General features: G+C 41.1%; 1 protein-coding gene across 1 annotated transcript; it reads left to right on the top strand.

Annotated features, from left to right (window-relative positions):
* The first annotated feature begins 5,793 nt into the window (after positions 1–5,793).
* On the top strand, positions 5,794–22,151 carry dpagt1 (dolichyl-phosphate (UDP-N-acetylglucosamine) N-acetylglucosaminephosphotransferase 1 (GlcNAc-1-P transferase)). The gene is made up of 10 exons (XM_052039961.1): positions 5,794–5,936; positions 6,021–6,175; positions 10,127–10,247; positions 12,207–12,420; positions 13,656–13,802; positions 14,403–14,487; positions 15,751–15,939; positions 16,639–16,726; positions 18,850–19,005; positions 20,275–22,151. Exons 2-10 carry the CDS (start codon positions 6,021–6,023, stop codon positions 20,338–20,340), a joined length of 1,221 nt encoding a protein of 406 aa, XP_051895921.1. The 5' UTR covers positions 5,794–5,936; the 3' UTR covers positions 20,341–22,151.
* Positions 22,152–27,556: the final 5,405 nt, after the last annotated feature.

Here is a 27,556-nt window from a genome sequence, read left to right as displayed (position 1 = left end):
TCACTCAATCTCTTACCATTTAAAAATATTCTGCTTTGTTGTTTTGTGTACCAAAGGGCATAACCACTCATCCAGATTGTCTATATCTCCTTGAAGCTTCTTTGCATCCTCCTCCCTACTCACATTCCACCTAGTTTTGTATCATAGTAAACTTGGAAGTATGACATTTGGTCCCCTCAGTCAAATCTTTGATATAGATCATGAATAACTGGGGCCCAAGCACAAATCCCTGCCGTATCCCACTGACTACAGCCTGCCTATCCTGAGAAAGGTTCATTTATTCCAACTTTATTTTCTGTCCGATAACTAATTCTCAATTCATGTCAGTGTATTACTCCCTTCTCCTAATGCTCTAAACTTGTAGACCAACCTCCTGTGTGGGACCTTCTGAAAATCCAGTTACACCATTCCACAGGTTTCTCCCTTATCTATTTCCAGCAGTCACATCCTCAAAACTCCCCAGTAGATCAGTCAAACATGATTTTCCTTTCATAAATCCATGATGGTGATTACTCGATCCTATTACTCCCTCATGAAGAGAATTACAATTTTGGCAACCTTTCAAATAAAGAAATTTCTCCTCATCTCAATCCAAAGTGGCTTTTCTCCAGATGGAGAAAATAGCTCTTGGTATCTACCCTGTCAATTCTTCTTAGATTCTCATTGACAGCATCCTTTATTTTTTGACACACCGTTGAGAATAGGGCAACCTTACTCTTGTTAACATAAAGCCATTTGTGACTGTTTTGAAATTAGATACAATGTTAGATAATGAGATTTGGAAATATAGAATTGCAAACCAAACTATGTTGAATTCTATGCTCTGTGCATTCTTTACTCTATGGCATATTATTAGCCAATAGTCCATATTTAGGACGACAGCAGTGGTAGCGGATGTTTCTAACATGTTGTGATCAATCTATATGAGTCTTTAAATCACACCATGTCGTCCCAAAATCAATTTTCCCTTTCTGTCCGCTGTAAATAACACAGTGCCACAAGGTCGATTCGAACAAGTACCTTTATTAGCAGTGCACCGCTAGGAGAATTCTCTTCAGCACTCACTAAGAGTCGCTTCCCGAGTTCTCCCCGAACAAAGGGCAGACAGACATTTATACAGGAATTGTCACGCACATCCCATGCAAACGGCGCCGCGAGTTTCGGTCAAGCTATAGAGATCCGGAGACAGCTATCACACCTTTTGTCTTAGTATAATTGAGTTATAATCAAGGCTTTCATAGGCAGGTATCACCCTTCATTGTTCACACCAAGTCTTCACCTCGATGTTAATTACACTCAGTATCGCCACCGTCTGACATATCGGAATGGTTCGTTACCCGAAACAAAGGCAGTTAACATACTTAACATTCCAACCTAACTAGTGGGTCAGCAGCTTGCTAGTCCTTGCTAAAGAAATATAAATGCATATATATATATTTTATTTGCCAGTTATAGGTATGGTTGCAACTCTGAACCCTTCACTTCCTCAACCATACAAAAGCAAGGCTAGGTCACAGGTTGACTCTTTTTAAAATCCATTCCAAACTCTCTTAAAAGCAAATTCTGCTTGTTATTTTCCCTTAATAAGTGTTGATTCAGATGAATTTGTTGCAATAGCACTGATTTCTCTCTCGCTTGAACATGTGAATTTGTATGTTTAAATCCTATGCCATAAATGTAGGGGTCATAATTTTAGATCCCTGCTCCAACTAAAGAGCATTGCCGGTGTTCACTTAATTTTGCATCTGTTCCTGCAGAGTTTGGCCTGAATCAGGATCTGAACTGGATCTGCAAGATGTGGAAGAGAAGATAGATGATCTAACCATGGAGCTTGCTGCATTCTTTGACTTGGAACAGAACGTACAGGACAGGACAATGTCCCTCTCAAAGAAAAGAGCCCTGTTTAAAGAAATTGAAGAACTGGAAGCAGAATTAGATAGAAGGGAAAAGTGAACTCTTCACTCATGTGTGAGCAGTGTTATGTCTCTGAGTAGGAACACGTACATTCATAAAAGAAGATTCAGGGCCATGGGGGAAGAGCAGGGAGTGGGACTAATTGCTCTTTCAAAGCCTTGATAGAATTATATGATTTAATGATTTATCCAAGAGAAACTTAACCACTCGTTAAACACAGTAATTGGTTTAACTCTTCTGATATATCCTTCTGCAGACTTTTAAGGATTGGTTCTCATTAAAAGATTATGCCAATCATTGGTCTGGAGCAGAGGTTCAAAACCTTTTGTCTGCTCACCCTGACCCCCACCACCGCCCCCCCCCACCACCACCATTCTCCACTCTAGTTGCAAATACTGAATGAAAACTATTAATTTATTTATAATTGTCTGTCTAAGTTTGAAAACCTAAGATTCAAAGAATTCCTCTTTCTGCAGGCAACTGCCAATCCTTTATGGAATGATCAATTACAGGACCACTAGGATGGAAAATTGCACCTATTTCTCCCAATTATAAATTTCCATTTAATCCATCTAAGGCATTTAATCCTTAGATCAGTGAACCAAAGCAAGGTTTTATTTTGAACATCGGAAGTTTATTTCTGAAGAGTCACTATAAATACAAGCGATCACCAATGTTTTTTGTTTAAAACACTTTATTCATTTTCTTTGCAATTATTGACACTGTGTGAAATGACGGTTTACTCAGGCTTTAGTTCATAACTTCATTGTTAATTCATAAAATACTGTGTATTTCTGTAACATTGGTCTATAGTGTGTGTGCTTCACCACAAGGATACTCCAATCACACATTGATGTTTTAAATTCTTAAATGCGGAAACTAATGAAAAATAAAAGCAACTTTAAAGTTGGAGTAACTCTGTGCTTTATTTACTGTATAAGATTAGTGTACGTCTTTTCTGATTAGACATTGTTTGATAACTTATTACCACACATCTCCCACTGCCTGGGTGCACAGACAGACTTGATCAGAAACCCAAAAGGGGACAGTTGCCATTGTTGTATTAGACTTGTGTGAGAAAGAGCCGAAGTATCAGTTACTGTGCTACTTTTTTTTTACAGTGTTGGGAAACCAGAAATGTAAATGCATGGTTGAAGCCAAACAGCTCAGATTTACAAAATGCCAAGGTTTAATGCCTTGCACTATGAATTACCAAATTTGAGCTAAGAGAAGTGAGCTGTTTTGTACAATGACATTGCCAAATCTGTTGATTCTGACTTTGGAGCAAAATGTCACTTTCTGAGTTGAATCACATTGACAATGAAAGGTCAAAGACACTGGAAACTTTCTTCCTGAAGAACGTTGCAACCGATCATACTTACAAGAAGCCATACAACAATAACTACATTTCAAAAATAATTAATTACTTGTTAAATTATTTGGGAAATCCTCAAGGCAGCTGAAAGCTGAAAATTGTGACACAGAAGCAAAATGTAACAGACATTAGAAATTTGAAATAAAAACTTGAAATGCTGATAATGTTCAGCAGGTCAGGCAGCGTCTGCAGAGAGAGAAACAGAGTTAATATCTTGGGTTTCATCAGAAATGGGAATAGAGATAGAACAGGTTAAAAGATGCAGAGAAAGGAGTGGGGAGGGAAGAACAAAAAGGAAGATCTATTATAAAATGGAAAATAGGAGGGATTAAATGACAACAGGGTGTTAGTGCAAGGTAGACAAAGGATAGAAGAGGTCTAAGTGCAGAAGAATTATTTGAAATTACAAAGGAATGTGGAAGATAAAATGCCAGAAATGCTAATAAAAAAAACTGCAGATGCTGGAAATCTGAAATAAAATCAGAAAATGCTGAAAACATTCAGCAGATCTGGCAGCATCTGTGGAAAAACAAACTACTAACATTTCAGGTCCAGGACCATACATCAGAACTGCAAAAGAGAGAAAATGAGTTAGTTTTCAATAGCCAAAATGTATGGGAGGGATGAACACATAGAAGTGTGAGATGCCAAACACTGAAATTGCTTGAAATCTAAAATAAAAGAGAATGTTGGAAATACTCAGCAGATCAGGTAGCATCTGTGAAGAGAGAAAAACTTAGTGTTACTGGTGGATGATATTCTATCAGAAAATGGCCAATTTAGACACACATGAAAATCTCGTTATCCAAAACTGGTGGTTTCAATATTGTGGTCCCAGAGCTGCAACATGCCAAGGCGGAAGATGCAGTCCTGTTCCTTGTGTGTACGTTGGGCTTTGTTGGGATAGAGTAGGAGCCCAAAGACATAGAGGTCAGAGTGAGTGTGGGGTGGAGAATTAAAGTGAGGGATTACTGGAAACTCAGGGTCATCCTTAAGGACAGAACAGAGGTGTTCTTCAAAGCCAGCCTGCATATGGTTTCTCCAATGTGGATGAGACCACATCATGAGTGCTAAAATTAGAAGTGAAAGTGAATTGGTGCTTAATCCAGAAGGACTGTTTGAGTAACAGTGGGTGATGAATCTGTGGAATTTGTTGTCACTGAGGGCTGTGGAGGCCAAGTCATTGGGTGTTTTTAAGGCAGAGATTGATAAGTTCTTGATTGATAAGGGGGTTAAGGGTTAAGGGTTACAGAGAGAAGGCGGGAGAATGGGGTGAAAGAAAAATCAGCCATGATTGAATGGCAGAGTATACTTGATGGGCTGAATGGCCTAATTCTGTTTCTATATCTTATGATTATAGTCTAACACACAAGATGTTGGAGGAACTCAGTGGGCCAGGCAGCATCTATGGAGGGAAATGGACAATTGACATTTCAGGTCAAAACCCTTCATCTGGATTGAAAGACAGAGGGGAGGTAGCCAGTAAAAAAAAGGTGGAGGGAAGAGGTGGAGCAAGAGCCAGCTGGTGATAGGTGGATCCAGGTGAGGAGGGGGTGATAGGCAGATGGAGGACAGGACCGTGGAACCCAGATGGAGGCAAATGTTGCATCATCTGCTATTGCACATGAAAGGGTCCTGAGTAAGGGAATGGCTGGTGGGCTTGGAAGAGTGAATCAGTGTTCATTGACCCCTGCACATACCCAACACCTTGTTTTTTTTTATTCCAAATTTCCAGCCACTGCAGTCTTTTTTTAAGATATCTTAAAATATCACATGTACAGTGAAAAACACAGTGAAATGCATCTGGGGGCAGCCCGCAAGTGTCGCCACGCTTCCGGCGCCAACATAGCATGCCCAAAGCTTCCTAACCTGTACGTCTTTGGAATGTGGGAGGAAACCGGGGCACCCGGAGGAAACCCACACAGACACGGGGAGAACGTACAAACTCCTGACAGTGGCGGGAATCGAACCCAGGTCACTGGCGCTGTAATAGCGTTACACTAACTGCTACACTACCGTGCTTGCCCTTTGCTTTTCAATCATTAGAAAAATAACCAGCTGAGCAAGCCACCAGAAAGAGAAGGACTGCAGTTTAGGGTTCTTCTGCCACTGGAGCGGGAGGGGCAGGGTCAGGTGAGAAAGCCCCTTAAATATTGTAAATTACGGGATTGGGTAGCCCCCAGGGAGCCACACGAGTGGCATCGGTGCTGTGTTTTTTTATATAAAAAGGTAACACTAATGATGGATCCGTACACCAATGTACAGGTTTGCACTGTTTTATTGTTGTATATAGTTTGTGTTTTTATGACGAATAAAATTTATTTTGGATTTAAAAAAGAGAAATAAAAAACTGCAGATTCTGGAAATCTGAAATAAAGATATAAAATGCTGGAAACATTCAGCAGGTCGGGCAGCATCTGTGGACGGGGAAACAGGGTGGGAACCAGGCAAGGCTAAGAGGATGGGACTACAAATCCCAGCATTCCGCTTCCCTCAAAACACGCATGCGCGCTATGGTGCGCTTGCGCAGAGGGTTGCGGAGGCCTGGGCAGCCTCGGCGTCTCCGGAAAGCCGTCGCCGGGCTTGGGATGAGGCAGGGAGCTCTGCGGTCCTCTGCTGTCAGACGTGCCGGGCCTGGGGTTTGCAGGTGGGTGTAGGGGCGGGCTTGTTTATCCTCACTCCCCCCACCCTTCCACCTCCCCGGGCTGAATTTGTGTTTCCTCGCCCTCAGATGTCGGGCCTGCCCGCCATCCCGCTGCTGATCAACCTGGGCTGCTCGGTGCTCGGCCTCCTGGGCACCGCCGTCCTCATCCCGGCCTTCAGGCAGGACTTCATCGTGGCCCGGCTCTATGGCATCGACCTCAACAAGACCTCCAAGGAGCAAATGTGAGTACGGGGCAGAGGGGCCGAGCGGTTTGGGGCCCCACCCTGCAGCAAGGGGGTGGGTGGCGTGTGTGTGTGGGCTGCTCTGGGACCGGTGTGCCAACGGGGGAAGGCTGGGTCCCTGACCCCCGGACCTGTGCCAACGGGGGAAGGCTGGGTCCCTGACCCCCGGACCTGTGCCAATGGGGGAAGGCTGGGTCGCCGGACCTGTGCCAGCGGGGGAAGGCTGGGTCGCCGGACCTGTGCCAGCGGGGGAAGGCTGGGTCGCCGGACCTGTGCCAACGGGGGAAGGCTGGGTCCCTGACCCCCGGACCTGTGCCAACGGGGGAAGGCTGGGTCCCTGACCCCCGGACCTGTGCCAACGGGGGAAGGCTGGGTCCCTGACCCCCGGACCTGTGCCAACGGGGGAAGGCTGGGTCCCTGACCCCCGGACCTGTGCCAACGGGGGAAGGCTGGGTCCCTGACCCCCGGACCTGTGCCAACGGGGGAAGGCTGGGTCCCTGACCCCCGGACCTGTGCCAACGGGGGAAGGCTGGGTCCCTGACTCCCGGACCTGTGCCAACGGGGGAAGGCTGGGTCCCCAGACCCTGGACCTGTGCCAGCGGGGGAAGGCTGGCTCCCCGACCCCTGGACCCTGAAAGGTGTTGCTGGGATGGACTAGGTTACATCGGGATTAGATTCATGGGGTCATGCAGTCCTGATGCAGAGTTTCAACCTGAATCGTCAACAATTCCTTTCCTCCCGTGGATGCTGCTCGACCCACTGAGTTCCTCAAGCAGATTGTTTGTTGCCTGGTGTTATGCAGCGTGGAAATGGCCTGTTTCTCCTTCAGCCCAACGCATCCATGCTGACCAAGGTGCCTACCTGAGCTAGTCCCATCTGCTTGCATTTGGTCCATATCCCCCCAAACCTTCTGTCCAAATATCCTTTAAAAACTGTAATTGTACCCACCTCTATCACTTCCTCTGCAAGCTCATTTCATGTACCACCACCTTTGTGTTAAGTCAGTGAATGGCACAAGGATGGGGTGTGCAGACCCAAGTATGTCAACCAGCAGGGGAGTGCCAGGGCTGGACCACATATGCCCGGGTGTGGTGATGTATCGGTCACTACTGAAGGTTGATTTGTTGGTGGATGCATAATTAGGGAGGGGTGCAATTAGAATGGTCTGAGTTACACAAAGTGTCAGTCATCAGATAAGATATCTTTATTAGTCACATGTACATCGAAACACACAGTGAAATGTATCTTTGCATAGAGTGTTCTGGGGGCAGCCCGCAAGTGTCGCCATGCTTCCGGTGCCAACATAACATGCCCACAACTTTCTAAACCGTATGTCTTTGGAATATAGGAGGAAACCGGAGCACCCGGAGGAAACTCATGCAGACACAGGGAGAACATACAAACTCATTACAGACAGTGGCTGGAATTGAAGCCGAGTTGCTGGAGCTGTAATAGCGTTACGCTAACCTCTGCACTGCCGTGCAGCCTATTCAACCATCAGACCAGTTATTGACATCTTGACCTGACTTGAGTGTGCGAACTGAAAGAAGCACAGTGTGACAGGAAAGAAATGCATTGGGCATGGGGTAAAGTTGATTGGCCTGGGCGTCTTGCTTCCTAGGATTCTAATAGAAGAGACTATCGAGATAATAGATGCATTAACCGTTGTTGTTCAGAAATCTATAGCTACTGGGGAAGTACCAGAGGATTGAAACTGCCAATGTGACACCCTACTCAAAAAGGGGAAGGAGGCAAAAGCATGTGGTTATTGCCGATCATCTGTTGTTGGAAAAATGTTAGAATCAACATTTGAAATGTTAAAATGTTCTCCCTGTGACTGTGGGTTTGTATGTTCTCCCTGTGTCTGCGTGGGTTTCCTCCGGGTGCTCCGGTTTCCTCCCACATTCCAAAGATGTACGGGTTAGGAAGTTGTGGGCATGCTACGTTAGCGCTGGAAGCGTGGCAACACTTGCGGGCACATTTTACTGTGTGTTTCAACCTACATGTGACTAATAAAGATCTTAATCTTAAAGAAAGATCTTAATCTTAAAACACTGTACTGTAAACCTCCGGAAAGCTAGGGAATGAAGAGCAAATTTCTGACGTGCAACAAAACAGGGCTGTACAATTAGGGAATTTCAATTAACCTAATATAAACTGGGATGCAATCTATGTAAAACACAGAGAGGGCAGAGAATTCCTAAAATGCATTCAGGTGTTTTTCAGGCCTGTATGTATTAAGTCTAATGAGGAGGGAGTTTTTTTAATTTAGTTTTGGGGAATGGAGTTTGGCAGGTGTTTACCTACTTCAAGGATGCTTTAGATTCTTTCTTTTTTTGGGTCATTTAATTAAATGCCATGCAGCTCACCACCAGGTACCAAGCACGTGTTGTCAAGATAGCACTAATAATTAAGTACTTTTGAAATACAGTGACTGTTGCATTGAGAAACACAGCAACTAATATATGGTTCTTTCAAGCAGTTAATGATTAGGTAATAATTTTTATTTGCTGTGGTTGGGAGATAAATGGTAGTTGGCACATTGGATAGTCATTTCCTGCACTTCTGCTCTCATCTCCCAGCCAGAACATTGATGGCCTTCCACCCCGCCAGCCTCCATGTTCAATGGACCATCTTGCATAATTTCTGTCACCTCCAACTGGATTACAGCACTAGATGCATGTACCCTCTCCTTGACATTCTGATGGGATTGTTTCCTCCATAACTGGTCCACCTCCGCTGACCACTCCTATTAGTCGTCTCTTCTCCAGGCAACTGTGGTAGTTGCAACACCTGCTGCTGTTTTACGTATTCCATTCTCACCATTGGCAAACCCAAAGTGTTTCCTGCTGTAGGCACAATTCACTAGCAGGTCTTCCAATTCAATGTATTACATTTGGTGCACGTAGCCACCTCTACATTGGAGAAACCAAATGCAGATTGGGTGCCGCTTTGCAGAACCTCTCCTCTCAGTCCACATGGGTGACCTTGTCATGCGTCACCATAATTCTTTGTCCCACTTTCATTCTGACCTCAGTCTTCAGCTTCCTACATTGCTGCAATGATGACCGAAGTAAGCTAGAGGAACAACACCTCAACTTCTGTCTGGGTAACTTGACATCCTTGGACTTAATTTTGAATTTAACAATTTCGGGTACCCACTTTTTTTGGCCATGGATGTGACTACACTTTTCCCTTTCGGTTTTGTTTTTTTCTGTCTCCAGCTGCTAGCTTTTGACATAATTGTTACTTTGACAATGTTGGTTTGCATTTTTTCACGGACATTCCCTCTATTTTCAACTCACTTTTCAACTTGCCATATTTGTCTTTTCACTTTTCTGTTTCTGATGAGAGGTCCCAGACCTGAAGTGTGTTCTCCCCACTGACACTGCCTGACGTGCTGAGTGCCTTCAGCACTTTCTGTTTCTTGTTCCGTATTACCAACATCTGCATTCTTCTCGTTGCAATCACCAGAGAAAACTCCCTGGTCCTCTGCAAAATGGTGCCATCAGACCTTTAATGTCCACTGGGCAGACAGGACATAGGTGTAATGTCTCCTCAGACACTAGTGCTGAGAAAGTGCTGCAGAGAGGTATCATACAGAGTAGTGTTCGGGTCTCAAGTGCAGTGAATTTATCACCATCTCAGCAATAAGTTAGTTGGTGAGCCAAAGTTAATACTTTGCACCAGAATCATCTTGGAGTCTAAAATGATAGCTTTGTATTGCTGGCAGTTTTGGGTTTGTAAAACTACTGAATCAGGGTATGATTTTAAAAATATTATAGTATTTTCAAAATCAAATGCTGCAAGTTTGTTTTGCAGATAAGCAACCAGCCCTGGGCACTGTGAAGTTGAATATGTGTCAACATAATAATTTATTTTAATAGCTACCATCCGCATTCTGTCACATTTCCTGCATTTGGGGTAAATAATTGCTCATTTGTCTCTCAGCCCAGAAGCTCAAGGTGTAATCAGCGGCGTGGTCTTCCTCATCATTCTTTTCTGTTTTATTCCTGTTCCTTTTCTGCACTGCTGGGCGAAGGAGCAGTGCATCACCTTTCCTCATGATGTGGTAAGTGATCTCCTTCTGTGCCAAATAATACCTTCTACGTGAACCGTCATTGAGCCCATCATCTTGTGTTAATAGTTCTGATTTAAACTAAAATACTCTGTATGTAACAATCTTTAAGGCCCTTGATTATCAGGGTGATGGAGGAGTTCATGTGTGATCACCACAGACACTGATGAGCATTTTCATTAAAACCTTAATTGACATTCAATGTAAATTACAAGTTAAATTGAAATCTACTGGTGGATACCTCTTTTGTTAAGCTTCCCACCATGGGATTCACTGCCATGTTTTCTCTGAGCTGTACATTCTGGAGATAACACATCAATTCAAATCAAAGTAACGTGTAATAACAAAAGGTCATTTGTCATGGTCATACAGCAAAGAAGCAGGCCCTTCAGCCCACCATATCCATGCTGACCACCAAGTACCTTTCTATACTAATCCCATTTACCAGCACTTAGTCCATAGTTCACTATGCCTTAGTGATTCAGGTGCTCATCAAATGCTTCTTTAATGTTGTGAGAGTGCTATCTTCTCGGACAGTGTGTTCCAGATTGCAACCACCCTCTGGATGAAAAATTCTTTCTCAGATCCCCTCTAAACCTCTTGCTCCTCATCCTAAACCTATGCCCTCTGGTCACAGGCACCTTTGTCAGGGGGATATGTTTCTTACTCTCTACCCTATTTATGCCTGTCATAACTTTGTACAGGTCTCCCCCCTCTTCTATTCCATTTGGTCCTGTGAATTTGCTCCATCTATTGACTCAACACAAACGATCTGTTTCCTGTGCTCCAATTCCTAGTTTATCCCTACAGTTTTGTGCATTCACAGTTCTAATTTAGTCTGACAGAGCTGATGCCATCGAACAAGGAGGTGAGGACATAGGCATTTCTCTCCCATGATTTGAATCAAAAGTAGAAGCCACAAGGTCATTTCCCATCTTGCTCTGCCAAGGTCCCAGGGGCTCAGGCACCATTGTACTGTGCCCTATATTTGATCATGCAAATCATGTTTATTTGTATGTTATAGACCCTTTAGTCCAAAGTCAAAGTGGAGTTTATTGTCATGTGCACAAGTACGTGTGCACAGGTGCAACGAAAAACATATTTGCAGCAGCATCACAGGCACATAGCATCATAGAAGCAGCATTCACAAGAAAAAACATAAATTATACACTTTTTTTTACAAGAAAGAACACAGTTAGAACAAAACAAAAACGCACCAAAGTCCATTTTAGTGCAAAGTGATTAAAGTGGTCATAGTGTTGCTATACTGAGGCAGTGATTAGAGTTATGCAGGTTGGTTCAAGAACTGAATGGTTGAAGGGAAGTAGCTATTCTTGAACTTGGTGGTGTGGGACTTCATGCTTCTGTACCTCCTGCCCGATGGGAGCTGTGAACTACTCCTGACCAAAATGTGCAGTGCTTAAAAGCATTAATTAGCAAAGGTTTTACTGGTTGAGATTCATTTTATTCACATCCCTACTTTATAAAGCAGGGTTGCTCTCATTGTAAAGTTGACTGTTATAATTGAAATTATTCATTCTCCTTGCTCCATTCCATTTAAAAAAAACTTACATACTTTAGTTTGATCCTGCTAACTGCTAGACTTTTATGATGCAGAATTCACTGCTTGTGGAAAAGATCCATTTTACCATAGTACAGTGGATTGATGTGTCAATGTACTGTGTTGGGAGTATGGCACGATTGTGATGCACACTTCACAAATTCTTAAATAATATTTGGACTCAAGCCACAGAAGAAAATGAGAAAACTTACAGAAGTACCTAACTTGGTTTAATATTCCTCCTTATAAGCTTCTTGGACATCTGTTAGAAGCAACAGGTTGTAATATGTAAAGAGACAAAAGTTTATGTAGTCAGCTCAGTACAAAAATGTAATTAAAAATGTAATTAAAAATGTTGAGTTTATGCCATAATTTAATGTGAATGCTGTCAGTTTGTGCAGTTGATTGGGGCCCTCCTTGCCATCTGCTGCATGATATTCCTGGGGTTTGCCGACGACGTCCTCAACCTACAATGGAGACACAAGTTGCTGCTGCCGACCATGGCCTCCCTGCCCCTACTCATGGTATACTTCACCAATTTTGGCAACACCACAATTGTAGTGCCAAAGCCCTTTCGCATTTTTCTGGGTCTCCATTTAGACTTGGGTAAGTTCAGCAATTCACTGGCTGCTGGCAGCTTCGTCATTGTTGCTGACCAGTTAAATGAATGAGTTTTAGTTGTCGTGTGCCTGTTGCTTTACAAGTTGAAGAACAAACAATTAATTTTTGTCAGCCTGATTTGTAGTCTATGCTGACATTAATGCAGAATCCCAAGATTCTATTCTGTGGCTAATTTGATCTCCATAACTACACAGAATTTATAAAATTTTGCAAAATTTTAATGTGTCTATCTAGACCTCTCTATTACTAACATATAATATAGCCATAGTTACACACAAAAAAAGAAAATTGTTTTTTGCTTTTTAAGATGTTGATGCATCATAGGATTTAGAATTTTTGGCTTATGTTCCTGAAGACTGGTTCATTTTATTACATTTGCTTTTTAAGGAGTCTGATTAACACTAGACAAAATATGCCCTCAATGCACCAACTTGCAACTTTTGCATTGGGTTCTCCAATTCTAATCTCTTTATCATACACAGATTTTGTTTTATTGTATTCTCAACCCATTGAGTATTGGACCAATTATAAATCTTAAAACCAGCGTGTAGAGGATTAGAATTCTGATCATCAAACCAAATCATAATGCACTTGCCCAGGATGAAAGAATTTGGCTTGTGACTAACCAATTTGGTGTCAAAATGGTGTCAGCATTTTCCAGTAAAATTAATGGGTTTAGGATTTGAAATATCTTTAATGGAATTTTAATGAAACACCAGCTCTGTATACAATATTTTTAGATTTGCAATTGGTGGTTTTTAATGCTAATGATTGTTTAAAAATAGAGGCAGAAGTTCCAAGTGTTGTGATGATGGCATCAAGAAGCAATATTATCCAGTGAATTGGCAGATTCCGAGAATAATCTCAAAAAGGGTGTGATGAATGTGCAGAGCAGCAAGGGTGTGTAATATATGCAAAGGTTTCCATTGTTGTCTTTGTCTGCTAGTCTGTCATTGTACCTGCAACCAAGATGAATGATAAACAGCTGATATGAAAGTAAAGTTCTTAACATTTTCTTTTAAGTGGAATCTAAAGATAATTTCTGCCAGTTTTATGCTTGTATTCAATTGGGAATTCAAGTATTTTGATGTAAAATAATGCAACAGGACTTGTTAGGGGTGACGTGGAATCAAAGTTGATGAAGTGCAATCTCATTGTTCTGTAAATGTCTGATGAAATACCTACATCACTACCCATGTCTTTATGTTTGTGCCTTTCAGGAATTCTGTATTATGCATACATGGGAATGCTGGCAGTGTTCTGCACAAATGCCATCAACATCCTGGCTGGCATCAATGGTATTGAGGCTGGGCAGTCTCTGGTGATTGCCATGTCAATCATCATTTTCAATTTAATAGAATTAAATGGTGAGTTGATAAATCTATGGAATTTAAACCTTGTGGCTTACATTCCTGAAGACTAGTTCATCTTATTACACCTGTGTTGCTTAATCTATTGTTAGTGGATCAAACGGGTTACATAGAATTTTGATTTGAACCCATCCAATTCCAAACTTGTTATCAACAACTATATAGGCTTGTATTGGGAGATTATCTATTTGGAGCCAATGGAGGCTTTCAGGGTCAGGCTCCATGACCTAAACTTGGTCAGCAAGAATGCGGCTGTTTGGCTTATAATGCATGCAAGTGCTAAATAAAGATGAAGCCTATCTCGTTCCTGTGAAACCAACACAAGTTGGCAGAACCAGCCACTCCTGTTCATATGTTTGTTGAATTCTGCCGTCTTGGCAACACTGTGGTGTGGGGTTATGTTTGGGGACTTGGATGTTTAAAACAAAATTCTATTCATCATTTTAGGAGTTTCAGAAACCTTTATTGGGAACTAGTGTAGAGCATAAGAGAACGGTTAACTTATAAAAAGAATACAGCAACAAGTTACAACTGTTATAGAAAGTTGTGCCCTCTTTTGTTCAGTAGTAAATATTAATAATTTTTTTTTCTTCCTAGGTGACTACAAGGATGACCACATATTCTCCTTGTACTTCATGATACCCTTTTTCTTCACTACTTTAGGACTGTTGTACTATAATTGGTACGGTAACATTTTTTTACATTTTTCTTGTTTCACCTCAGGCAGTCAACGCCAGTTGGATTTGTACCTGATCCATTCAGGTATAGATGTACCTGGAGTTGGTTGTATTGAGAGTTGCACTGTTGTTTTCATGTCCCTGTACTTTGCACTTCCTTTGCTTAGAATATGTTCTAACTCCACACTAATTAATATATGTGCCAAATAACATCATTTTGCATTTGGGTAGCACTTTTAACGTAGCAACTCTCAAGGAGCTTCCCAACAGTAATATAAAGAAAAATTTTACACCAAGCTACATAATAAAAATTGGATTAGATGGTCAAAAGTAGTTTTAACGATCATTGTAAAGGAGGAGAGAAGGATAGAATTTTTCAGGACGTAACTTTGAACCTCTGCGGCCTTCATGGTTGAAGGCATGGCCACAGACAATTAGTCAAGTTTGATTACTAGTGTAAAAGTTGAAGTCAGATTGCTTGGAGGATGTATACTAGATTATAAGCCAATAGCACACTTCAACCCCCCCCCCCCCCCATTTAAAGATCTTTTAATATGTGCAAGAGCACCATACAATTGATTTTCTAGTTGGATGGGCATCTTGGTCAGCATGGACCAATTGGGCTGAAGGGCCTGTTTCCATGCTGTATGACTCTAGTTAATGTTCCCTCATCCACTGATCATTAAAATAGAGCAGCTGTTTTTTCAATATTTAGTTGTGGCTGGTGTTAGCAGTCAGGACTTAGCACAGAAAATGGGGAAGTAGATATGGAGGAGAAAGGTAGCCCACTTTATTAGACGAAGGAATGAGAGCATTGAATCACATCATCTGCAGTATCAGACCTTGTTTCATTGTGATTCTATGAATGCATTTCATCCCCACTACATTTCAGTAACTTCTTAAATTGGAGGTGGCCCTTGGCGAAGGTGTTGTTATTACTAAGAGATTGTAGAGAAGATCCACAGAAATTAGTATTTGTGGACTTTCCAACATCTTGTTACTCTCAGTTTCTCAATGTTAACATTATTGCCATCCTGTAAGAAGTCAGAAGATTTGGAACTACTGTGCAAAAATATGGAACTATTTCATGTGAAAGGAGATGTGATTATGGGGTCACTGCATGCACACAGGGCAGTAGGTAGAAAGATGAGACATTTAAATTTCTTACTCCATTGGGATTTATTTCTTTATGCTGAAAGATAGGGGGGGCTGTGTCATAGTTGGTTGGCGTAAAGTCAGTTTGACCTGTGTCACTTTGTGCGCCGCAGGTACCCATCCAGCGCATTTGTGGGCGACACATTCTGTTACTTTGCAGGAATGACTTTTGCAGTGGTCGGGATCCTTGGCCACTTCAGCAAGACCATGATGTTGTTTTTCATCCCTCAAACACTCAACTTCTTCTACTCGGTGCCTCAGCTTTTCCATATCATTCCATGTCCGCGACATCGAATACCCAGGTACATTCGTGTTTACCACGTGCCCTCTGTTTAAAATCAAGGTCCCAATCTTTTCCAGGGCATTGCACTATCTCTGGGGATGGAAGCAAACAGTATCAGCTCCTGGATATCTACTGACCAGCTAAAATTTAAGGGAAACCAATCCAGTGGGGAGATACTTCCTGAAAGTGCGCAAAGCATTGGTGCCTAGTGTTAATCTTAAAATATTGAAAGCTGTCAAAGGGGCGGGAACATTGAAGGGCTTCCCATTAGCTGCTGCTCATTTATACCTGAAACTTAGATGACACAACGGCATATAAGAACCTTGGCTGCTGCTGAACATGTTTATACATTTAGTGCAACACACTGAGTTCTGTATTTTCTTCATCCAACTCGGGTTTTGCACTAACCCTGCATTAATTTTGTATTCTGTATATACCGTTGTTTTTTTTTTGCACTATTTGTACTTGCAAAATATTTTTGTCTGCGTTTATTGTATGTCCTCTGTCCTGTGCATGTCCTCTGTTGTGTGAGTCTGGGGGAAATGACATTTTGTTCCTCCATGTCTTTTTATAACATATGGGTGAATGACAATAAAGTGTAACTTGATGTGTAAAAATGTCCTTCGGTAATCCCTGTATTGCACATACTGTATAAATAATATATCAGCAAGCAAAATAGTAATTTTTTTTGTTTTTTTTTCTTCTTTTCCTCATCCAGACTCGATCCCAGTACTGGAAAGCTGGGCATGAGTTACTCAAAATTCAAAACTAAGGATTTGCCTAAACTTGGAGATGTAATATTAAAGGTACTTGCCTTATTAGAATTAGTGGGTGACATTTTGGCTCGGGTAGGATGCAGTTTTTTTTTAGCTGAATTTGTTGTTATCATTTAAGATAGGTTGCATCACAACCTCTGCAGCAGATGTTATGCTTAAAACTTGTATAACAAAAAGCAATATGTCAACCCTGGAGAAATAATGTTCGGGGTTTCTTATTGATTTCGGTTTACTTGGGTCAGGTGGTTAGCAGCCTAAAAGGTTTCAGTATGTTGCAGATGTTTGTATCGCTGTACATATTCTGCAAAATGTATAATGTTGTTTGAAGGATGTTTGGCTTTGCATAGAGAATGGCAAAACTTGTTCTTCATCTTGATGCAGAGCCATGAAGTAGTTTGATACACATCTTCGTTACTGAGTCACTGTAACCAACTTAGTTACATATCTGATTTGGTTCCTTAAATTTTGACATATTGTAACATATTAATTACAATATAAAACATGCAGATGCAATGAAATGGATACATCACATCTGACTTTTAATCTTAACTGCACTGTCTCTGTCTACCTCATTCAGGATTCTGTTTATAGAAGATCCTTTTATCTACAACTCAAATCTGGAAATCCATCTGCTTCTAATTTCTCTTAATTCCAGAATATCTAGTTCACCTAGGTTTATCTTTTAGAGAAATCTGCACTAAGCTGATTTAGTTTTAAATTATTAACACTTAAAATAAAAGACAATGAACAACTAAATAGTAGTAAATTAAAATATTGCGGATGCTGAAAGTCAGAAATCAAGGCAGATAAATGTTGAAAATACTCAGCAAGTTGGGCTGCAGCTGTGCAGAAAGGAACAGAATTAGTTTCAGGTGAATAACCTTTTGTCAGACCAGAAACGAGAGCCAGACAGAAACCGGTTTTTAAAATGCATAAGGAGTGGTGGTGGGTGGGGTAAGAGATGTATTAGGCAGTGTAGAAAAACAAAAAGGGAGATGTATGATAGGAATTTTAGGCAGGAGAATTAAATGATAAAAAAAAAATTGAGGGTAGTAATGAGAGATGTAAAGAAACACAAGGTGGGTCTAGAGAGAGTGTGAATGGTATAGCAGAATTATTATCTGAAATTATTGATCTCATTGTTGAATCAGAAGCCTACAATGTGCTAAGTTAAAAGATGAGGTTCTGTTCCTTGAGCAAGTGTTGAGTTTCATCGGAATGGAGTGGAACAAAGAATTAAATCAACAGGGAGCCTAAAGACCAGAGTGATGCTGATGAACTCAACAGAGGAGTTCCACAAAATGGCCAGGCAACTTGCATGTGAGGTGCATCTAATAGAGCTGCTCCCTCACAGTTCCAGTGGCTTTTCAATCCTGACCTCTGTCTGTGTGGAGTTTGCATATTCTCTGTGTGACGGCCTGGGTTTCCTCCCACATGTCAAAGATGTGGGTTGGTAGGTTAACTGGCCACTGGAGGTGAGTGGTAGAATCTAGGGGGAGGTGATGGGAATGTGGGAAGAATAGATTACAGGGAAAATGGGTTGGGAGATGTAATTGCTCTGAGCTGGCATTGACTTGATGGGTTGAAATGGCCTCCTCCAATGCTACATGGAAATCAGCCCTCCCTGATGTAGAGGGCAGATAATAGAATGAAGTAATAATAATTACTGGGCGGCACGGTAGCGTAGCGGTTAGTGCGACGTTATTACAGCGCCAGCGATCGGGGTTCGATTCCCATCGCCGTCTGTAAAGAGTTTGTACGTTCTCCCGTGTCTGCGTGGGTTTCCTCCGGGTGCTCCGGTTTCCTCCCACATTCCAAAGACATATGGGTAGGTTAGTTTGGGTTTAAAATGGGCAGCGCGGACTCGTTGGGCTGGAAGGGCCTGTTACCACGCTGTAAATTTTTTAAAATAAAAAATTTTAAAAAAATTTAAATTTAAATCTGCGTGCCTGCACTCTACCACAGAGCAGTGAGATTGGCAATACTCCATTGTCAATGGGAACACATCAGTCCGACCTACTCTGCATCTCCAACCAGCCAGTAAGAGAGCTCAGTCACCCAGGTGATGTGAAGGAACACCCTTCTTCAAAGTAGGTTGGGAAAGAATGAGAACTGCAGGCTTGGAGAATGAAAGCTCACACTGTGTCTTGCAGATGGCCAACAAATTCTGGCTGGTGGACGTGAACCATGGAGTTGGAGAAAACAACGAATACACAGAATGCAACAACCTCACTCTGATTAACTTTGTATTAAAGCTGATAGGCCCTACACATGAGAGAACACTGACCATTATACTTCTGCTCATCCAGGTGAGATGTGCTACTTATCCTTTGTGTCTAGTTATACTTGGACACTCCATAAATGTTCTGATGGGGATATGAAGGTTACTGCAATCCAATTGTTATTGTGTTCTCCTGGACTACGCGACTCCTAAGATGCACTGTTTTCTTATAAGTTGTGTTATTCTTAAAAACATAGATACGGTAACCTGACTTCTGGAACTAAGTCCACCATTTCCAATTCATCACTGCCATTGAAAGCAGAGATGGGCCTACATAAGCACAGTTGGCTTAAAAACAGGAGGATAAGTTCAGTCTGGTGCAGAATGAGTATTCCTTAGTGAAATTTCCTCCCATTAAACAGCTGTACATGAGAAGCGAACACTTGTAGTGAAATTCTTAATCTTTCTTCTTCTGGTATTCATATTGGGTAAAACTTGTGCTAAGCAAGGTTTCTTGTATCACTCTCCCTCACTGTACCTTAAGCTCCTCTCCACTAGTGAGGATTTTTCCATGTAAAGTAATACGGCACAGATCCCAACCCTTCAACCCAACTGGTCCATGCCAACCTAGATGCCCATATCCCTCTAAACCTTTCCTATCTGTGACCTGTCCAAGTGTCTTTTAAATATCGTTAATGTACCTGCCTCAACCACTTCCTCTGGCAGCTTGTTCCATTTATTGATCACCCTCAGGTTCCTATTAAATCTTCACCTTAAACCTATGACTTCTAGTTCTTGATTCCCCAGCCCTTGGATAAAGACTGTACATTCACCCTATCTATGCCCCTCATGATTTTATACAACTCTGTAAGATCACCCCTCATTATCCAACATTGCAATGAATTAAGTCCCACCCTGCTCAACCTCTCCCTATAACTCAGTTCCTCTAGTCCTGGCATCATCCTCATAAATCCTTTCTTCATTCTTTCCAGCTTAATGGTATCTTTCCTATAGCAGGGTGACCAAAACTGAACGCAGTATTTCCAATTGTGGCCTCACCAACATCTTGTACAATTCTGATCCTGCACTAGCCTTTCTGAACAGTGTTTCTGAAACACTAGAGAGTAGTGGTTCATGTTCCTGTATAAGCTTACCTAAATATACTGCAAATTCAGTGCTTCCAGCCAGTGCAGAAGAGACTGTCTCCGAACCCAGCTGTAGGGACATAGTAAGCTTAACTCGCTTGCAAAATGAGCTTCATCTTTGCTTATCAGTCAGTCAAAATTAGACAATTTAAAGTTCAGGATGTAAATCGGTATTTGCATTTTTAACCTATATGTCTTTAACAACCCCCCAGGTCTCAGGAAGTGTGTTTGCTTTTCTGATCCGTTATCACCTAGTCCGCTGGTTTTACGAAGTCTGATTCTCATTCGCAAATATTTGAAGCATGGATTGTTCCTCTGGGGAGTTATTTTACTCCAAGCTGCCTATCAGAGCTCACGGGACGTTGGAGTATCAATCAATTGCTTGGTTGGATGTGCTGAGTTGGGGTTTTTGTTTTATTGTTAGTGCACTTCATTGTTGAATAATGTTGCTGAAAATTAGTCGAATATTTTTGGCTTAATTGCTGTGGGCATTGACAGAATCAAACAAAAGAGAGAATGTTTTTATAATTTAAGTGACTGCTTAAAATAATGTGACTATCTCCAAATTGTGTGGAAACAATTTCAATGGAATTTTTCTTGAATGATGTGTGCAACAAAATGAAGTACATCTTTACTATATGTTCCTCTAGAACTTGGTGCAATATCAAAGGATGTTTTACTATAAGGCAAAGCTTTCAATACCTTGAGTCCTTTGTTTTAATTTCAAAATGATTTGTTCAGTTCTAGAGATTCTGAGCTCCAATTACCATTGATTTGTGAAGTCACTCGAGCTCCTGTGTCATTCCTGTTCTCTTTTGGCATCTTACTTCATCGGTAAAATATCCTTTCCAAGTATTGATAAAGATTTTGGGAGGTTATCAGAGCTGACATTTTTGTCTGACAGATGGACTACACCAACAGAAAGCACATTGACATTCTTGAGCCTTGCTCCAAAGCTCATACAGCTTGAGGCGACACTTGTCGGTAGCTCCATTAGTGATGTCAAAGAGGATGCATGCTGACCAAGTAACATTTTTAAATTATTAAAGAGATATGAAATTGAAGAGTTCTTGGAGAAGGCAAATTTGCAGTGCAGCGTATGGTGGAGTTATAGTCTGCCAGTGGTGCTCACTAAACCCACCCTGGATGGAAAGGGTAACTAAAGACAAAGGGCACAGCTAGCAAATCATTCTTTGCAAAGTTTGTACATTGTAAATAAAAGAAATGGCTATCTTACCAGCCATTTCTGCCAACAAGCAGTACCCTAGGAGTCTGTTTTCAGGGTCAATAATGTTAAGAAATAGCTGCCAGTTTAAAATAAAAGCAAAGTTTGGCAGATCTAAAATAACAAAATTAGAGGAAACACCGAGCAAGTTGTACAACCTCTGAGCAGAGAGAAACCATTGGAATGTTAACTCCTTTTATCTCTCCACAGTTGCTGCGTAACCAGCTGAAATTAACAGTACTTTCTGTTTTTTATTGCCATTACTAGAAAAAAAACTGCTATAAATGAAAACTAGAAGCATGTACAAGAGCAAACTACACTGGATGAAGTCCTAAAACATTGAGCATTGAAACACTGCTGACAGCCTTAAGAAGTAATTTATTTATAAGACTCAAAACTCTATCAACTGAATGAAAATGCACATCAAATTAATTATCAATCTTCATTGCATTTTACTTCCCTCAGTTACATACGAAAAATTTCAGCAATTATTTAAACTGATATTGATAAGAAGCAGAAATCCTATCATCTGGATGTTTTGTGTGTCCAAGGCAAGAATAAGATGTTGTCTCTGGACACTGAAATTAACCCACTGTCAGAAATCTTTAACGTTCAATCTTTCCAAAATGTCTGTTGTCTTGGTGTGACCTCAATTCTAAGTGTGATAACTGGAAAGATAAATTAATTCAATAATGTGCAGGGGAACATTGCAATTTTTATACATTTGTGCGTAAAATAGATTGTGTATATGTGTGCTTAATTGAGAATGAGATACTCTATAAATTGGTGATAATATAAACAATATGGGATTGAGAATTATGACTTCAAGAACCAAATAAAGACTTCGGAGAATTTAGCTATTAAGTATATTAGGTGTAAAACACATTTGTGAATACTGATTCAAAATTCAAGCTTTTCCTTCATGGGGAAGTGAAAGTGGAAATTGCACCTTTTGATTACCGAATATCCTTGGAATTTGCACACAGTGTTAACTGCCAAAAATAATTGTGCTCAAGATATTGTGACTTGGGCAAGAGTGACACCACTGAAGCACAGCTGCTGCAAACACCTGGTTCAAACTTGATTTTGCTCTTAGATGGTGAGCATGTACATAATGCTGTAATCTTAGTGTCCAAATTCCATTGTCAAAATGATTGGTGTTCCAAATACCTGGCATGCCCCTCAGAAAATATAGCTAAATTCTTGCATGCACTGCCCCTTTTGTTCCTTGATGACAGGTTGCACCTAAGATTCTAGTGTTTTATTGTCAAAGTAACACAAATGTAGGATATTTGTAATCAGGACCAAGGAAAACAGTAGGAAACTGGGAGCTAAAGTATAGATGGCATAAAGGAGTACTTATTTTAGCAGTGTGCCTGCTATTTATAAAAAATATTATTCCTAATAAAGAAATATTTCCAGGAATTCACGAGTGTCCACAGTGTCCTGCAAGGGAAAGAAATTATCCTCTTTCTATTGGAAAGAAATGTTTCCAGGAATTCCTTAATGTCCTGGAAGGGAATGGACCTTACCTCTTACTATTGCTGAAGACTTGTGTGTGAATTGCTGCCACATTTCCTAAATTATAAATAAGCAGTGATTTTGCTTCAAAAGTACTTACTTGGCTGTAAAATGTACACAACCACAAGTTCCCTCTGAACCAGTGTCAAGGAAGATGTGAAGTTAAATCCCCAATTTCCTTTCTGCTGGACACTTGTGGGAGCTGTTAAAGGATTTTCCTTTTTCCATGGGATTTCACAAAATTGTGAGGTGATCTTTTGGTGACTTACAATATTCTGACAAGGCTGTATCCTCTTGGTAGAGAGTCCAGAACCAATAGGAATAGCTTCAGAACAAAGGATTGGCCAATTAGAATTAAGATGAAGAGGATTTATAAATCCGTGCCCCAAGGGACTGGTTGCTTGGTCATTAACAACTGACAGCAAGAGATTTTTGGACCTTTAAGGGAATCAAAAGACATGGGGATGAGGTGGAAAGTGGATAAGGCACAGAATCAGGCATGATCCTGGCTGTAAAATTGAAAGCTTGTGCTGCAGAACTAGCCACACCTCTATAGCCAAGCTGTTGGAGTGTAATTACAACACCGGTGCCTACCCAACAATGGAGGGTTTGTCCAGGTAAGTCCTGTTAGCGAAACGCAGGACAAATCTAATCCTACTACTTACTATTCAATCGGTCTACTCATTGTAACCTGAAATGATGGAAGGTATCGTCGAAAGTGCAATCAAGTGGCATTTACTCTCTTGTAACCTGCTCACTAATGCACATTTTTTGCCTCCAGATCTCCTCACAGCCTCAGTTCAAACGTGGACCAAAGAGCTGAGTTGTAGAAGAGAAGTGGGAGTGACTGCCTTTGATACTTTGACACCGTTTGACTGTCAAGGATGGCCAATAAATCCTGGCCTTGCCAATAATGCCCAGATCCAAAAAAAAAGAATTTTTAAAGAGAAAGCAGGCTCACTATGCCTAGTTATTTATATTCTCATGAAATAAAGAGGAAATGCTCAGCAGGTCAGGCAGCATCTGTGGACCAAATGAAGACCTTTTGTCAGAGCAGATTAACTCTTTCTCTTCCGGTAGATGCTGCCAGACCTGCTGAGTATTTGCAGCATTTTCTGTTCAGGTTTACAGAATCTTGCAGTTTTTTTATTTTCATATTCGCACGTGTGTCTGCAGAAGAGATGTGAATTTCCACATCTTTAATCACCTTTTCCACATGCTTTTTGTTGTGTCATCAATTTCAAAAGATCTAGTGACACACTTCTAGGCAATTCCCAGACTACAAAGTTTGGCTAAAGTTGTTGAATGACTGCCACCAGCTTCCAAGGTCACCTCCAAACATTTCTCAGGACAATTACAATATCCCAAGATTATCCTCGCCAACAGCTGGTGGTGGAAAACAACTTTGAAAAGTCAAATGTAGAATTGCCCATGCCATTTAAAGTTGTTGCCCAATGATGAATTGTGCAGCTAACCTTTGTATAAGATGCATTGTAATGGCTGCTAAGTAGGTCTTATAAGGAAGTTTGATGGGGTGGGATTTTTAACTGGTAAATGCTGATTTCACTTTTCATCCACAACTTGCCAAAACCCATCGTTGCTGACTGGAATTTGTTAATAACATCAGGCAAGACCCTCAAAATGAATCAGACATACTGAGGATATTCACATTTATCAAATCTTTTTCTTACAAATGTAACATAACTGTCAAATAAACAATCAGTTAAGACACATTATTGATTTATGCACATTTACTTTTTTAATATTTTGACAACTGATTAAAGATTTTAATATTATACCTGTCATCAATAAATCATCTGTCCTCTTCCCCTGATTTTGTACAATTTAAATTGAAACAAGATATTAAAATTATTGCTAAAATTAAACATCAATATTATCCTCTAAAATCATTAGAAAAAAGGACAAATTCTGCCAAGAGACTGCAGATGCTGGAATCCGGAACAAAAAAAAGTGCTGGAGGAACTCAGTGGGTCATGCAGCATCTCGGGGGGAAGAAAGTGTTGTCAATGTTTCAGGTCAAGTCCTGATGCAGAGTCTCGACCTTAAATGTCAACCCCACCGATGCTGCTCAGCCCACTGAGTTCCTCCAGAAATTCTGTTAACATATCTGTAAGGAAATAATTCTTACCAAAATGGTGATTTAGAAATTATAGGAGCAGTTTGTTGCATTTCTACAGTGAGCATTAGAAGCAAAATTTCAGTAACATAGCAGTTATATTAACATACCACCGGCGTTATTTACTTTTTTAGAAGGTTCAGGAGGTTTGGCTTGTCACCAAACACTCTTAACAAACTTCTACAGATGCACTGTTGAAAGTATCCTGACAGGTTGCATCATGGTCTGGTACGGCAATCCGAATGCACAGGAACATAAGAAGCTGCAGAGAGTAGTGGATTCAGCCCAATACATCACGGGCACATCCCTCCCCGCCATCAGTAGTATTTACGGGAGGCGCTGCCTCAAAGAGGCAACATCCATCATCAAAGATCCCCACCATCCAGGCCGTGCCACCTTCTTGCAGCTACAATCGGGCAGGAGGTACAGAAGCCTGAAGTCCCACACCACCAGGTCGAAGAACAACTACTTCTTTTCAGCCATTTGGTTCTTGAACCAACTGGCACATTCCTAATAACTACAGTTCAGCTACACTATGACCGCTTTGTGCTAAAATGGACTTTTTTTAATTGTGTTTTTTCTTGAAAAATGTATAATGTGTATAATTTATGTTTAATTTATGTTTTTCTTGTGAATGCTGCTGATATGATGCTATGTACCTGTGATGCTGCTGCAAGTAAATTTTTCATGGCACCTGTGCACACATGTACTTGTGCAGATGACAATAAACTCGACTTTGAATTTGAATTACAATGGTGTACTGTAAGGCATTGAGTTGAATGTTTTCACACTGGTAGGACACCTAGTGGCAGAAAGAACATTATCTTCTTTGTCTCAGCTACAGAACTGAAGTTTAGGGGATATAAGAAAGGTCACAATGAAGAATATCTTGCTTTATAGCAGAACTGGCAATACGCTGCTTAAACTGATTCTAGTATGTTAGCTGTAGCTTTATAATACTAGTGCATCCAGTGTGAGGGGAACTATATTAATCCAACTCCTTCTTTCTTTATATTGGTATGGAGGAAGTTATGTTACTAGAATAACTGTCCAGAGGTGTGGATTGAGAATCAGGACTTCCTTAGATGGCATTGTGTGCATCGTCGCAGCTGGAAATAAAACATAGTTTTGATTTAGGGACCAGCCCCTCAAACTCAAACATCCCTAGTGGCTACTTAACAGACATCACACCCCTGGTATGTGCCAGTAGAATCCTTAAGAGCAATCTGGAAAAACTGCCGTCCTGTACTTTTTTCAGACTCACATTTTAAAATGATAGACTGAAATTCAACCACAGTAGAAAAATATTCACTCCTGAGAAATGCTTGCAGTTCCATGTGGAACTACTGCATTTACTTCCACAGCTATCAGAAAGCTTGGGATTCCTGCAGAAGTGTAAGTGGTATTGGTATTGGTTTATTATTGTCACTTGTACAGTGAAAAACTTGTCTTGCATACCAATCGTACAGGTCAATTCATTACCCAGTGCAGTTACTTTAGGTTAGTACAGAGTGCATTGAGGTAGTACAGGTAAAAACAATAACAGTACAGAGTAAAGTGTCACAGCTACAGAGAAAGTGCAGTGCAATAAGGTGCAAGGTCACAACAAGGTAGATCATGAAGTCGTAGTCCATCTCATTGTATAAGGGAACCGTTCAATAGTCTTAGCACAGTGGGGTAGAAGCTGTCCTTAAGTCTGGTGGTACGTGCCCTCAGGCTCCTGTATCTTCTACCAGATGGAAGAGGAGAGAAGAGAGAATGACCCGGGTGGGTGGGGTCTTTGATTATGCTGGCTGCTTCGCCAAGGCAACAAGAGGTAAAGACAGAGTCCAACGAGGGGAGGCTGGTGTCCGTGATGCACTGGGCTGTGTCCACAACTCTCTACAGTTTCTTGCAGTCCTGGGCAGAGCAGTTGGCGTACCAAGCCGTGATGCATCCGGATAGGATGCTTTCTATGGTGCATCTGTAAAAGTTGGTGAGAGTCACAAACCAAGTGAATGTGGAAATCCCAAAGGCTGGGAGATCCAGCTGTTGGGTTGGTGAAAGGATCTAACTGCAATGTTTGCTGTCCATATTGAGTTCTCAGGTTTGCAAAAATAACATGGAAAAACATTGCATAATTGTAGTTTCATTTAATATCTCTTCAGGAGGTCAAGCACTCTCAAAGGCTGTGAATTTAAATTCCACAACAAACTTGACGACATAGCTTTAGGAATAGAAGGAGGCTTGTATTATCAGTGTTGGTATCCCTCAGAGACTGAGCAGAGGCCCCACCAATTTATTGAGATGGATATTAATGAGTATAGCACATGAAGGGCAGGAGGTTTGGTTTGTGGGTGGGAGATTGGAGTGACGGGGCTACAGTGAACTGGAATTTTCTCTAAAATTCCTAGAGATTTCATGAATTACCAGAGATCTTCAAAACTGTCAAGATATTTAGTATATATCTAAGGGGTGTGGTAGCATAGTGGTTAAGTTAATGCACTATCTGGACCATTGACCCAGAAACTGAATTTGAATCCTACCAGGACATCTAGGATTAAATCTGGAATTTAAATTTTAAAAGTCTCAATAACAGAAACAATGAAGCTACCAGACTGTCATTAACAAC

Source organism: Pristis pectinata, chromosome 27, assembly GCF_009764475.1.
Source record: "Pristis pectinata isolate sPriPec2 chromosome 27, sPriPec2.1.pri, whole genome shotgun sequence".
In the NCBI taxonomy this organism is placed as follows: Eukaryota; Metazoa; Chordata; class Chondrichthyes; order Rhinopristiformes; family Pristidae; genus Pristis; species Pristis pectinata.
Note: the sequence above shows the minus strand (reverse complement) of the source record. Positions and strands in the feature narration are given on the sequence as shown.